The sequence below is a fragment of the Asterias rubens genome, chromosome 7 (assembly GCF_902459465.1).
Source record: "Asterias rubens chromosome 7, eAstRub1.3, whole genome shotgun sequence".
Lineage (NCBI taxonomy): Eukaryota > Metazoa > Echinodermata > Asteroidea > Forcipulatida > Asteriidae > Asterias > Asterias rubens.
Window position 1 is genome coordinate 13597809 of NC_047068.1, and position 15041 is coordinate 13612849.

The 15041-nt window shown below is 38.4% G+C and overlaps 1 protein-coding gene across 1 annotated transcript in view; it reads left to right on the top strand.

Moving 5' to 3' along the window:
- LOC117292200 (ubiquitin carboxyl-terminal hydrolase 7-like) overlaps positions 1–15041 on the top strand; it is a 34752-nt gene that overhangs the window by 6536 nt on the left and 13175 nt on the right. The window contains exons 2-15 of the mRNA XM_033774161.1: positions 3934–4104; positions 4849–4951; positions 5490–5585; positions 7471–7541; positions 7725–7789; positions 8345–8433; positions 9653–9761; positions 10191–10321; positions 10634–10688; positions 11305–11385; positions 11629–11719; positions 12353–12435; positions 12782–12891; positions 14846–14999. Coding sequence (XP_033630052.1) covers positions 3934–4104; positions 4849–4951; positions 5490–5585; positions 7471–7541; positions 7725–7789; positions 8345–8433; positions 9653–9761; positions 10191–10321; positions 10634–10688; positions 11305–11385; positions 11629–11719; positions 12353–12435; positions 12782–12891; positions 14846–14999 — 1409 coding nt within the window. The remainder of the gene's footprint in view (positions 1–3933; positions 4105–4848; positions 4952–5489; positions 5586–7470; positions 7542–7724; positions 7790–8344; positions 8434–9652; positions 9762–10190; positions 10322–10633; positions 10689–11304; positions 11386–11628; positions 11720–12352; positions 12436–12781; positions 12892–14845; positions 15000–15041) is intronic.

Consider the following 15041-nt stretch of genomic DNA (forward strand, 5'->3'; position numbering starts at 1 on the left):
CTGACGTAATTTGTTCAAAGATTACGAAAGGTTTCCTTCACGTAGAGTCAATCACGATCAAAAGAAACAGCAAATCGCCATCTTTAAATTAGATCCGGTTATTTTTATGAATGAACCGAGTGACACTGTCTAAAACTAATATCAATCCGCCCATAAGATCTTCTTTTTTTTTCTTTTTTTTCTTAATAGCGCCCTCTAGTGGCGAAAAAAACTATTTGAATATCCGGTTAATTTCGGATAGTTGGCCAGCGGTATCCGAATACCAAAATTTCACTATTCGCCAAGCACTATACATGAAGGCCCTCGGGGTACTTCTTATGATGCGTAAATCCGGGTCGATCCGCCTGAATTATGCGTCAAATTGTGACCAATCAATAGGCAAAAGTCTAATTAATAATAAAAATTGTAAATTAAAACCTTTCTGGCAGGCAAGATCTACATAAAGTACATGTGGTAAATTTTACATTTCTAGTCATGACTTCCACATTAATTGAAGAGTTATAAAAAATAACAGACCCTGTAGTCGTTGTGTATGTCTTCTTCCAATTGAGCTGTGTACAACTCGTGCCTGCAGGAAGCCCAATCTCGGTGGCTCTTCTGTAAACATCGGACTATTTTGATCAGTCGTACAGTAATTTTTCGATGCACATTTGGAAATCAGCTACCCCCCCCCCCCCCCGACTATTGTTTTGCCACTCATTTGTATTCCAGAAGAGTCTTGTGTTGCCAGTGTCTAAATACAGCCATAATTGTATAATAGTACATGTAGCATACAATGTGAACAGATATCATCATGACAATGTGGTAGCTATGCATATAATATGTAGCTGAAAACTTTCATTCTATTATCTGATTATCAGTAAAGGATAAATATCCCTTGTATAGCAGAGTAAAATGCGACACAAAATGTTTCAGTTGCTACTCAAAAACAAATCATGATTTGCTACTCAATATTGGCATTCAGAGTGCAAACAAAAAGTTCAGTTTAAATTTGTTGCTATGCTTAATTGCTTGACGAAATCGTTCCCTGATTTACATACGTAGTGCATACATTGTACATGATGTGTTGTGTAGATGTGTTGGCTTTAGAATCAGGTAAGTACATGACTTGTGCGTGTGTGGGGGAGCATATGGATCTAAAAAAAAAATGACTATCATTACTTGCTTGTTAACGGCAGTGGAGACTATTGGTAATTACTCCAAATAATTATTTGCATAAAACCTTACTTGGTAACGAGTAATGGGGAGAGGTTGATAGTATACAAATATTGAGTGGCTCAGAGTGGAATGGGAGGAATATTATCGCAAGGTAAAATTTGGACTGTTCCATTTCACGAGGCGAAGTTGAGTCAAATGGAACAGTCCAAATTTTACCGAGCGATAATATTCCTTCCATTCCACGAATTAAAGCCACTCAATATTTGTTTTATATAACTGACATAGATCATTGTCATTTGATGTATTTTAAAAGTATAACATTGTGAAAAATCACACAAATTACTGACAACCAAAAATCATATAGCGCCGCGTAGCGGCAACAATGCACAAATCGGATCACAACCTTTTGCACAGGTGCTCCTTTGTTTTAGCAGCGGCGCTGTACTGCTCAAAAACGTTGGAAACAAGGATGATCCTAACTGTTGAACAGGAAATGCTATTCCCCATGGGCGAATAACTTTTTGATCGTCGGTGCGGATGGGAGTAATAGTGAATGTCACATGAAGTAAGTTCCACCAATCAAATGACAAGGATCTGTATGTCAGTTATATAATATAAAACCTTGTTAAAGAAGTAATTTTTCACGAATTTGATTTTGAGACCTCAGATTTAGAATTTGAGGTCTCAAAATCAAGCATCTGAAAGCACACAACTTCGTGTGACAAGGGTGATTTTTCTTTCATTATTATCTCGCAACGTCGACTAGTTGAGCTCAAATTTTCACAGGTTTGTTATTTTATGCATATGTTGAGATTCTCCAAGTGAGACGACTGGTCTTTGACAATTATCAATAGTGTCCAGTGTCTTTAAGAAGCACTGCAGCTGTTAATGAAATGTGTAATATTTTTAAGAAACGTTTCCCTTCAGAGGAATATGGTTTGTTCTGCCAGACATTTCTGCGTGACACGTTTCTTAGATTGAGTAACTTCTTACGCTTCTGGTTTTGGTGATACTTCTCAAAAACACTACCACCTTTTGAGATGAAATTTTCATAGGTTTGTTTGATTTACATTATAATGTAGGATTTATACAAAATTGTCTACATCAAATGGTCCTAAAAAACCAAAGATACAGTGTACTTTGTTCACTTTGCCTTTAAGTTGTATGTTGCATCAAAGTGACATACATGTGCTCATGTGGAAGCAAACATACATGAATTGGGGCATGAATAAAATCCCTTTAAAGGGTTTGGGTTCTATCTGTACGACACAAATGTCCACAGTTTTACATTAAACTTACATTTTTTAAGATAATGATGGTAGAAAGCTTCCCTAAAAATATGGTCAGGAGTGTACAGAGTTTTTGAGAAAGGAGTATAAAACAAGCCCACAGCAATATTTTCCTCTCATTGAGACAAAAAGTTATTTTAGTAACTTGTACAACGGATATACGTGACTCTCCTGAAAACATTGCTTTTTTGGTTTTCAACTTGACAACTTATATGGGTGAAACTTCTACAGGTAAATTATATTAGATAATGTACATCTTCATTCACAGTTAAAAGGGATTCATGTCATTGCCAAAAACTTGATATACGAAAGGTATCAAGCATCAAAGTGTCATACATTTATACATGTATGTGCTCATGTACAATAATTGGGGCCCTTGACAACGATTGATGTTGCCCAATTTCATGACGCTGCTATTAACCACAGAAATCTGTGCTTACTGCCAATAGAATCACGCACCCCACAGGGATCGTAAGCATATTTATTCTGTGGGCAGTAACAACGTAAAAGTGGGCTCAGCAGTGTTGACATACTGTTCATCTAGTTGTCTACTGTAACAATGTAGACAACTCCTACATTTTGTGTAAAAATAGTTCAAGTCAAACAACAATAATATGAACACCAGCCAAGAACAAAACAATACCTTGTACTATATGTTGTAGTTGTCCCAATTCCATGGCCATTTTTGTATTGTGCTCATGTGGACATGTGCCTCAGCAGTTCTCTGATATTTGTGATTTTTGTTCTCGTAAAAAGAATCAATCAAGTGAAGTGGAGCAGATTTTCAGGAGATATGTTTACTGTCTAGTGTCAACACATTAATTTCAACTAGTGTACCAGATTTCGTTTTTCTTTCTGATTCTGTGTGGTAGGGTTGGGGCGTGGTACATATTGCAATCTTTATGCAAATTTTTTGCAAGTACATACATCATGCACATAAATACATGTTTAACAAGTTGCACACTGTGCAAATAGCAAACTTAAGTGTCAATAAAAAATTAATTCAATTCAACAACATTTTGTTAATTAATTGATACATAGGGCCTAACATTAAACCTTGATGGATAAAACTGTGTGTACATGTACATGTGGCACAACGGTGTACATACATTACAATTCAAGTATGATTAATTTAATTTTATGTGCAAGCATTTTCTTTATTTCCTAAGAAGAGTTTTCCATCCCCTTCTGGAGAAATGAACAGACATGGTACTTTGTTGTTGTAAGGGCAAGCTTAGCAGGAAAGTTGTTCCTCATATGAAGGGCCCCTCTACATGTACAATGTACGAAAAAGTTCATTTCTACTGGAATTTTTCAAATGGCACCAAGGCAATGACCAGGGGTCTGGAGGTAATTGCCTCTGTTGCCACCTTAAACTATCAGGCCTGCTATGGATGCCTGCTATGAATGCCAACTGGTGTTGACATGGTTGTTTACATGTTTGTTGACATGGTTGTTTACCATGTTTGTTGTTTATATCTTTCAGCACCGGATGACTCATTAGTCCCTGAGGTCCAAGGTTCCGATGTCAATAAGGCAGACAGTGGAAACCATGAGGGGGGCAAGAAGGAGGCGGAGGACCAAGTCACTGTCAATGGAGATGTCGCTATGGAAGGAGAAGGGAAACAGACTGAACATGAAGAAAATGCTGAAGAAGGTACTTAGACTTTATGTTTTAGTGATTTGGGCTTGAACAATCCCCTTACATGTATATGCACAGGACATTATTGGTAATTACTCAAAACAATTGTTAGCATAAAAACTTACATGTACATGTACTTGGTAACAAGTAATGGAGAGCTGTTGATAGTATAAAACAGTGTGAGGAACGGCTCCCTCTGAAGTCATGTAGTTTAAAAAAAGAAGAAGTAATTTCTCACTTAAATAATGAAATACTTCAGCCGATGTCTTTTATTGTGCATCTGAAAGAACACAAATTTTTAGACCATGGGTGTTTTTATCATTCATTATTCAGCTTTGATGACCAATTGAGCCCGAATTTTCACAGGTTTTTATTTCATGCATGTTGGGATACACCAAGTGAGAGTAGTGGTCTTTTACAATTACCAAACCTGTCCAGTGCCTTAAAGGTGATTCCCTGGCTGTAGCTTCACAAGTTGCTACACGGCAGTTAACGGTTGTATGGCCGGCTTCTGACTGGCACCCCCAAAGATAGTGACAAACAAAGATATTGACAAAATAGGGAGACTGCCAACAAAGGGTTGGATAGCTCAGAGTGCCGGCATGTTAATCCTGAGGTTGTTGGTTTGAGTTCTGCTCTAGTAATGTTATCTTTTTCAACCCAAAATGATAAAAAAAAACGACTTGTCAAATACGGCGTTGCCGCTTTCTCTCATACTACTTGAAATGCTAGTGTTTTTATTTTGTTTTCATCTTTCAGATGGGAGTCGTTCTGTAGCTACATTCAGGTACACTTCGCATGGCATCAGTAAGCTCAAGGAGACATCACTCAGCCCGTCCGTTATTGTTAGGAACTTACCCTGGTAAGAGACATTATGATAAACACCAGTGTGATGAACATTTGGTTTCGCTGGGTACAGTGAATTTTATTTGGTTGAATCTATTTTTAAGTGATTTTTTGTTTGTTTAACCCTCCTGTCTCAGACTTTTTAAATGGATGTGAATGATAGATGCACTACACCAGCCTGCAATATATGCATGGCACTGGCTTTTACAATGCACTGGACTCATGCTCTGGAGTTTCTGATCTGCAGAGTGTGGGTTCAAATCCTGGGCCCAATTTCATAGCTCTGTTTACCGTAAGCACAGAATCTGCGCTTACAGGAGCAGGGAATTTTGTGCAAACGTATTTCACGTGTAAGCGGCCAATTTGGGGTTCTGCGTGGCATACTCCGCGTTACTGGGGATTCTACGCTTACAAGGCTAGCGCAGAAATTTGGTCTACACTTTTCAAATCTGAAATCCTCTGAACGTGCAAGATTTGAAAAGGTTAATTCCTCACTACATTATCCAGCGTTGTTTCCAATTCATGCTTACTGGTTTTTACTTTCTGGTTGGCAGGAAAATCATGGCGATGCAGAGGACTTCAAACAGTGGGGAGCGAACAACGAAGACCCTGGGTTTCTTCCTGCAGTGTAACGCAGAGTCAGAGTCTCAGTGAGTACAACCAAATCTTACACAGGAAACAAATTTAGGGCTGTTTTTATTTTACCCAGTGTTGTCATCGAACAATCTAGTGTACTGTACTCAAAATCTGATTGGTAGGGTGTCATGGGCGAGTGGTTAAGAGCATCAAATTTAAGTTCTGGTGGTTAAGTCATCGGAGTTTGTGTTCGAATCTCGGTCACTTGTGTCCTTGAGCAAGATGCTTTACTATAATTGCTTCTGGCATCTTCTTTGAAATATGGACCATTTTACAACCTCAAATGTCATTTTTCAAAAAATTATTTTTGACCTTTTCAGATATTTCAAATAATTGTATATACATATTAAGGTTTATTAAAATGTTCATATAAGGATAGAGCAGTTGATTTTAATTACGTGTGGTGATCATTTTAAAAGTGTAGAGTCTGCAGCAGTGAAACCTGTGGTGATAATATATTTAATTCAAAACTAGCTTAAGTAAATCACAAGGAACATTCATTGTTTACTATAATGAGGTCCAACAGATGTACTTTCAAATAAAATCAGTAAAAAATCAACAGAACACCAAACACAGGAAATATAAGCCTGACAGAGGAGGGCAAAAGGTTGACAGAAAAACAAAGCAAATATTGTCTGTAATTATTTTTTTTTTGGCACAAGACTACTGTAATTTCGCTGATTATTGCAGCCTCTCATACCTAATATCTATCAAAAATAAAAACTTTGTCAAGCGTCCACATTTTTTTTTTAGGTAAAAAACATCAGTTTCGAACGTAATTTTTGACAGATTTTAAGTGACGATGGCCAAAAAATTACAGATTTGCATGACGTTCCAGAAAATAGACGGACTTAATTGCAAAATGACGTTCCAGACTTTATTACCTTCGCGCAATCCACATCAAACGTACCTCAACGGAAGTTGATTTAGTTTCCAAAAACTAGCGTTCTGAAGAAAGTATTTCCGTTGTAAATCATCTGAAAGACGTTTTGGTTTTTCGTCTGGAGCTGTCCGATGGATCGTCGAACGGCAGTAAATGCTGACGTCATTTTCTTGACAGAATTATTTTGCCCGAGTATAAGATCGCGCAGAAAAACGATTTCTGATCGCGCGTTCCGTAAAAACACTGAGGGTGCCTGACTACAAGCAGACGTTTGAGGGGGCACGTCTCGTGTCAAAGGTCAACTTACAGGCCAATCAGAAAATTCATGAACGTTGCGCGGAAGTAAATGACAGACAAGGAAAAATTACATCGCTGGAGATTTGAAAAACTGATTACTCTGATAGTTGACCAGGTATCGCAGCAATCATTGTCACAAAATAACCATTATTTAAACGTGTTTTCTTTGTATTTATTTTGAACGTATTGAATGTCTTAAAAATTGGTTAACTCACATGTTTCTTATTGTTGATATTTTCTTTCATTGTCGGACTTTGATTGTCTTTTGCTGTTAAATTATTTGTCAACATCCCCCACCACCTGCGCATTCAAAAGTTAAATAAATGCCCTGCAAATATGAAGTTTTTATCATTTAAATACCTCAATTATCTAACAGGTTGTTGAGGTCTGTCAAAAATGCTAGCGTCAGGAACTCAAAATCTTCTACCTTGATTTATTTGAAAGGCATGGGCTGTCAAAATTGTGTATAATATCTTGCTAGGTACCTCTTAGTTTATTACAATGTATAAATAAACAAAATAGCGTTCACTTATGAAAATATCAGGGTCCGAATTGCAGACTTACAAATGGTCCACATAATAAAGAAGATGCCTTCTCTTTGCCCAGGGCCCTGTTTCAAATAATTGTTTCACTGTTTTCCCCTTACACTCCATATCATTAACCTTATCCAAGAAAGAAAGGCTGATTGAGTTGTTTTGCTTCTGTAACAATTCTTGCAGGACGTGGTCATGCCAAGCTTCTGCAGAACTTCGGCTTCTCAACCAGCGTGATGGACCAGATCATACTAAACGTTAGTATTTGTTTATAGTAATCAACAATCGCTTGTTTGTATTGTGTTTGTATGGAAATAAATGTTGATTGATATGATTTGATTAGATTTGAATTGAAATGTTTTAAAATTGGAACGTGAATGTCTGATTTTGGCTTGTTGTTTTTTTTTATCAACATTGTAAATTTATCTTTATTTCCTCAGAAATTATTCACCTATTCTACAGTAAAGAGAATGATTGGGGATTCAGTCATTTCATAGCCTGGTCGGTACGTATCACCATATATTTTTGAACTGTCTGAAAAGCAAACAGTTTTAGGCAGACGTATTTCTTTATGTTTATAGTCTTCTTTATGGGTAGTGTCATTATTTTATTTTCCCGACATATTGCTGTTTTACAGCAAAACTATCAAGAATACAATAAAAGTAACATGTGAAAGTTTCAATGTAAAAGTTTCCAACTAGTTGGTAAGAGTCTACTTGAAGAGCAATATTGAAACGGGTACCATGCAAATTTCACAAATTCACCTACAGGCGATCTTTGGAGATTCAAATTTGTTAAAATAATTGTTGAAATAATTTCTCAGGTTGGTTTACCACCATTACCATCTTCACAAGAAGTAAGCTTTCAGATAAAAATTACATAATTCATTTCTTTTCCAAAGACTTACAGAACACTGACTTATATAAAAACATGTATGAACTAAGATAATTCCATGGTGTTACTGCAAACCTTAACCAGAAACAAATTGCCCGATCGCCACCCACCGCCTACTGCCCATCAATGATTGACTCTGACATTATGTTATGATGATTGTGTTCAGGATCTATTGGATCCAGAGAAGGGTTACATCAAGGACGATGCCATTGTCTTAGAGGTCCAAGTAGTTGCAGATGCCCCTCATGGAGTCAGGTAAGTCATTGAGACCGTAGGAACCCCTACTATTGACCACTTGCACGCACGTCACATGCAGCAACTGTGCCACGCTCACCATTTCGGCTGGCATTAGGTTTACGTGTGGACGCCGCGTCGCCTAAAATACATACTTCACTAAATAACGCACAATGACATTGCCCACCAAAATGGCGGTTACATATGAACCAGGTGAATTGGGTCAATACTTTATATCACCCACAGCTTTCATCCTACTGTCACCACTTTTTGCTTTTCGTTTGCAACTGATATAATACCAATATGGTGACTAAGATTCCAAATGACAAAATGATCTTTCAAAGGAGACACAGTTGAATTCTTCAATAATCTTAAGTTTATTTATAACAAACAATTAATGACGATGCTTCAACAGCTTTCTCCAGAAGACGAATAGAGCATACTGATCGAAACGTTGAGTTGAAACCAACGGTTCTTTTCAGAACTACCCCAACTTTTTAGAGATAGTCATTACATGGTGTTAGCGCAAACCTTTCCATATCGTATTTCCAGCATGCAAAGTTTCAAATCCTACTTATTGTTATAGCTGCTGTCCAGTAAAAGTGGCTCGCTGGCCAAAGTGCCCGAGGACAGCCGACATTCACTTCAAGTGGTCTGTCTGGGTAGTGCAGTGTTGAAAAGCATCCCTATTTACATGTAATATGAATGTATGGACAATTGCAAAAGCTGACGGACCAGTGATATGAAAAAGTACATGTAACTGATCCTGTTGGCTAGTCACTATAAACAAACTACTGTCTACCACACTCCTCATTTTTGGAGTCAAATTACACATTATGCTGTTAATATGCTCATAGACTCTCAAAATGAGGCGACCAAGATTATTGTGATGATGATGTCAAGTGAATTTGATCAAAAGACGGATTGCACTAAGCGTCATCAACTACCATATTTGATAAACAATGCAAAAGTGCATACGTACGTGTACGCGCTTAGCACAGCTCTTAGCCAATGATAGCCTTTCACGCGCGCACATTTCATCAAATATGGCGGTCGATTACGCTTAGTGCAATCCAATTCTTGTCTAGTGACTCTTCTCTAAAACTCTTTGGAATCTATAACATAATTTAACGTACCTTCTTACTATTTGTATATAAGTTTCAGACCTAGTGTCAGCAAAGCATGACTCTCCCTCCTGAAAGTTGACAATAAATGATATTGTTTTGTTTTGATTTGACAGTTGGGATTCCAAGAAGTTGACTGGTTATGTTGGACTGAAGAACCAAGGAGCCACCTGCTACATGAACTCCTTGCTACAGTGTCTCTTCTTCACTAATAAACTCAGGAAGGTAAGGACTTGTTCCGCTCTCATTGTCTGGCTCAGGATCCGGCTCTGGCTATGACTTGGACCTTCAGAGATCATAGCTTGTACCAAAAACCAATTGCAGCAGATAGTGGCTTGTACAAAAAGGCCTATAGCATAAGCAAGTAGACTGTACCAAAATGCCCATTGCAGCCACGAGTAGCCTGTACCAAAATGCCCATTGCAGACACAAGTGGCCTGAACCAAAATGCCCATTGCAGCCACGAATAGCCTGTACCAAAATGCCCATTGCAGACACAAGTGGCCTGAACCAAAATGTTACAGGTTAAGACAGTAGTAAAGTAGGGTAATAGTTTTTTTTTTAGTTTTTTTTTTAACAAAATCTCTTTGATCCTGAAAACATTTGATTTTTTTAAAAATATACCTGTTGCTTTTTATCTTTGTGGTATTGCAGGCAGTATATCTGATGCCAACAGAGAGTGATGATTCATCTAAGAGTGTACCCCTAGCGCTACAGAGAGTCTTCTATGAGTTACAACACACCGAGAAAGCTGTAGGAACAAAGAAACTCACAAAGTCATTCGGGTAAAAAACACATGCCAGTCTTTACTTATTTATTTAGTTTACTGTGAAACTATAAGATCCTCTCTGTTATAAGTAACATCACTCTCATATTATGAATACAGACTCCAAAATCAGTGTTTCCTTTACATGTATTTCCAATAACCACTATGTACGGTTGTGTACCTACAAATTTTTCTCAACAGTTAACCTTACTACTTTGTAGACAAGACAAGGTTTGGTGTTTTGGTGTTTTTAAATGTTGAAAGTGGTTTTGGGTTTCAATAGTTATTAATACTTGTTTATGAGATGGCTGGTTTTGTTTTTGTTACGTAGGTGGGAAACCTTAGACTCTTTTATGCAACATGACGTCCAAGAACTCTGTAGAGTGGTAAGTTTTTTCTGTATTTCCACCATCATGGTGGAGGGGCATGGTTGGCTTGTGAGTAAAGCGCTCGCCTTTCACCAAGGTGACCGTGGTTCGATACCATGCCCAGGCCATATGTGAGTTGAGTTGTGCGTTGGTTCTCTGCTGTGCCACGAGGGTTTCCCAGACCATCCGGTTTTCCCTCCCTTTGGAAAAATCAAACACTTTCGTTCTCTGGCTGTGCTCCGTGGTCATAATGGGTTGCTGTGGCTGGCTGCCAAAGGCGCCCTTGCATGCCTGCTTCTTGCAGCCGCGTCCTTGCAATTCAGCTCTTAGCTGCGAGTAAGGATGATTAGCCTCCCAAATTATTATTATCTAATAGACGACTTACATATGACGTCATGAACACAAACATCATCCTTACTGCGGTCAAAGGAAGACCTTACATTGCTTGGTATTTAATGTATAATATCGAATAGTCAGACTTTAGGAGGATTGACTGTGTACATGCATTCACCACATGATGTCGATGTCATTGCAGGCTGGCATTGTTTATCATTCTACAATCACAGTGGATTACATTATTTGGTCAGACAGTAGGAGGGTTAACAACTTAATTTCCCCATACCTTTGTTTTCAGCTTCTAGACAATATAGAAATCAAGATGAAGAATACGTGTGTTGAGGACACCATACCTAAACTCTTTGAAGGCAAGATGCATGTAAGTGATCCAAAGATTTTCTGATTTCCAATTTTACTTTAATCTCATTTTCAATGTTAGCACTGAAGCAACCATGTGGATTGGGTGTTCAGTCATAACCTGACTGCGTTGGTTTTCCTTGGAATAATTCTCTATGGTTTTACTCTCACATCTGAAAGTTAAACTTCCTTTGGTGTCTTCTCTTCATTAAGTCCTTCATAAATTGGTTTCTAACACTTGTTTCCCGTCTTATTTTGTCTGCAGTCGTATATCAAATGCAAACACATTGACTATGAGTCGGTCAGAAACGAACCCTTCTACGACATTCAGCTGAACATCAAAGGCAAGAAAAACGGTACGTCTAATGAAGTTACTATTAATATTTGCTGCAAATTCTTAAGCCTGGTTCATACGTCCTGCGAATGCAAATGCGATACCATTTTTGATGCCACAGGGCTGTTTTCACAGCGAACGTTTCGCAAGAGTTGATTACAATTCAACTGATGCGAATTATTAATTTCGAATTTGTGTCGTCAGTATTCGTATCGCGTTCGCATTTGCAGGAAGTTTGTCAGCCGCCTTAATACTCCTACACCTAGGTGCATATGTAAAGGAAAAAACTCCCCTTAAGCAATGTACACAACGCTGAGGTAACCCATTCCACACTTTCCTTGTCATCCTGTTATTGTGTTTGTATGTGTGATCAATCAGTGCCACACCTTGCCGCGGTTGATACTGACCACCAAAAGAAGCCTCATCCACACTGCACTTTAAGCACAGCTTGTGGCTTATCGCATTTGGCACTTTAATTGAAGCACTTTGGGCAGTGGCTCTGTGGCATTGTGAGGTATGCTATGGTTTTCTAAACAAAATAAAACTGTATTGAAATAAACGTTGATAAGCAATTTGAGACACCCGTTTGTAAAAACAAATTATTATAATAACTATGACTATTAATATTCCATTGTATGAATGAAATCTTTTGCAGTGTACGAATCCTTCAGGGACTACATTGCTACAGAGACGATGGACGGTGAGAATAAGTATGATGCGGGAGAACATGCTTTGCAGGTACGCATTCAAGAATCCTTACCCACACCCTCATATGTCTGTCAATCTGTCAGAGCAAGAAACAAATACCAGAATGTCCAGCATTATTCATTAAATGAATTGTCCGAGTCCCATGTGGGAAGTATACCTGGGTTTGTTTCTGTAGTAGGATAGCATGACGCTGTAAGAAAATGTCACTTGTTCTACCAGAGCGTTCATTTTTACATGCAGTGCAGTTGGTTGTCTCCAAGTTGCCCATAAAAACTGCCATGTGTGCCTTTAGTCTTCCAGCAAACCCTCATAATGCATTTTAAACATTTTTTATTAAAAAGAGTTTTTTTTCTTTGTGTTTTTTTGCTATACCCAGGAGGCTGATAAGGGTGTTATATTTGTCAAGTTTCCGCCCGTACTTCACCTTCAGCTGATGAGGTTCCAGTATGATCCAGTGACTGACTCCAATGTGAAAATCAACGACAGGTAAGTAGCACAAACCACTCCTTGTCATCCATGTGACCCCACACCCCCATCCTCATTACTGACATCAATGATGGGTAAGACAGCAAAAACCACTCCTTGTCATCCTCCATGTGGCCCCCTCAACTTCCTTGTTTCTGCTGTCATCAGTAATGTTAAAGGGAAGGTACACTATTGGTAATTGTCAAAGACCAGTGGTCTCACTTAGTGTATCTCAACATATGCACAAAATAACAAACCTGTGAAAATTTGAGCTCAATTGGTCATCGGAGTTGGGAGAAAATAATGAAAGAAAACACACCCTTGTTGGACGAATTTGTGTGCTTTCAGATAGGAATAAAAGACTTCTAGCTAGAAGTCTTTTATTATTTTAGTGAGAAATTACCTCCTTCTCAAAATCTATGCTACTTCAGAGGGAGTTGTTTCTCACAATGTTTTATACCACCAACAGCTCTCCAATGCTCGTTACCAAGTCAGTTTTTAAGTTAATATTTGTTTTGAGTAATTACCAAACATGTACCTTCCCTTTAAAATTGATTGAGTGTAAGGTAGCACAAACCACTCCAACTACTCTCTCATCCATGTGGTCATCCACCCTCCTTGTTATTGCTGACATCAGCCATGTTAAAAATAAACGACTGGTTATGTGGAAACCAGTCACTCCAAACACCTTATCCATGTGGCCCCTCAACCTCCTTGTCATTTCTAACATCAGTAATGTTGAAATCAAAGACAGGTAAGGTGGCGCAAACAGCTCCTTATTATCCATGTCTACCCTCAACCTCCTTGTCATTGCTAACATCAGTAATGTTGAAATCAAAGACAGGTAAGGTGGCACAAACAGCTCCTTATTATCCATGTCTACCCTCAACCTCAACATCAGTAATGTTGAAAACAAAGACAGGTAAGGTAGCACAAACAGCTCCTTATTATCCATGTCTACCCTCAACCTCCTTGTCATTGCGAACATCAGTAATGTTGAAATCAACGACAGGTAAGGTAGCACAAACAGCTCCTTATTATCCATGTCTACCCTCAACCTCCTTGTCATTGCTATCATCAGTAATGTTGAAATCAAAGACAGGTAAGGTAGCACAAACAGCTCCTTATTATCCATGTCTACCCTCAACCTCCTTGTCATTACTATCATCAGTAATGTTGAAAACAAAGACAGGTAAGGTGGCACAAACAGCTCCTTATTATCCATGTCTACCCTCAACCTCAACATCAGTAATGCTGAAATCAAAGACAGGTAAGGTGGCACAAACAGCTCCTTATTATCCATGTCTACCCTCAACCTCCTTGTCATTGCTAACATCAGTAATGTTGAAATCAAAGACAGGTAAGGTGGCACAAACAGCTCCTTATTATCCGTGTCTACCCTCAACCTCCTTGTCATTGCTAACATCAGTAATGTTGAAATCAAAGACAGGTAAGGTAGCACAAACAGCTCCTTATTATCCATGTCTACCCTCAACCTCAACATCAGTATCCATGGGGCCCCTCGCCCTCCTTGTTATTTCTAATATTGTCAATGGTAAAATTAATTACAAATTTGTAGCATCTGTGCCTGAAAGTCTCCTTCTTTTCCCCCTCATCCTTCTCCTCTTCCCCTCCCCTCCCCTCCCCTCATCTTCCATGCTCCAGTCAATGGCCCATTAAACTGAGGGAAGTTAGCTAAGGCCTGGGCTTATTTACCCACGACCTTTGCAATTCTAGAGCAGTGTCTTACCAACTAGACCACCGAGAGTTTGAATACTATATTTTAGCAGCAGGTACCGCACTGATTTAATTGATGGAAATTTACATTGGGGATTAAGAATTTAAATTTTGGTTTTACCCATATACACTGATGTGTGTTATTATTCTTCTTATGCAGTAATTCTAAAAGTACGAAGGTGAAGTTATGTTTTTTTTTCTTTACCATGACATCGTCTTTTTGTTCCGTTGTCTCCAGGTATGAGTTTCCATTTAAGTTGAATCTGGATCCGTTCCTGAAGGAGCCTGAATCTACGCCTGCCGACTACACATTACACTCGGTGCTTGTACATAGTGGGGATAATCACGGGGGACATTACGTCGGCTTTATCAATCCAAATGGAGATGGCAAGGTAAACAAATTATTAGAAAATATGAGTGCAAAATATTTAAGT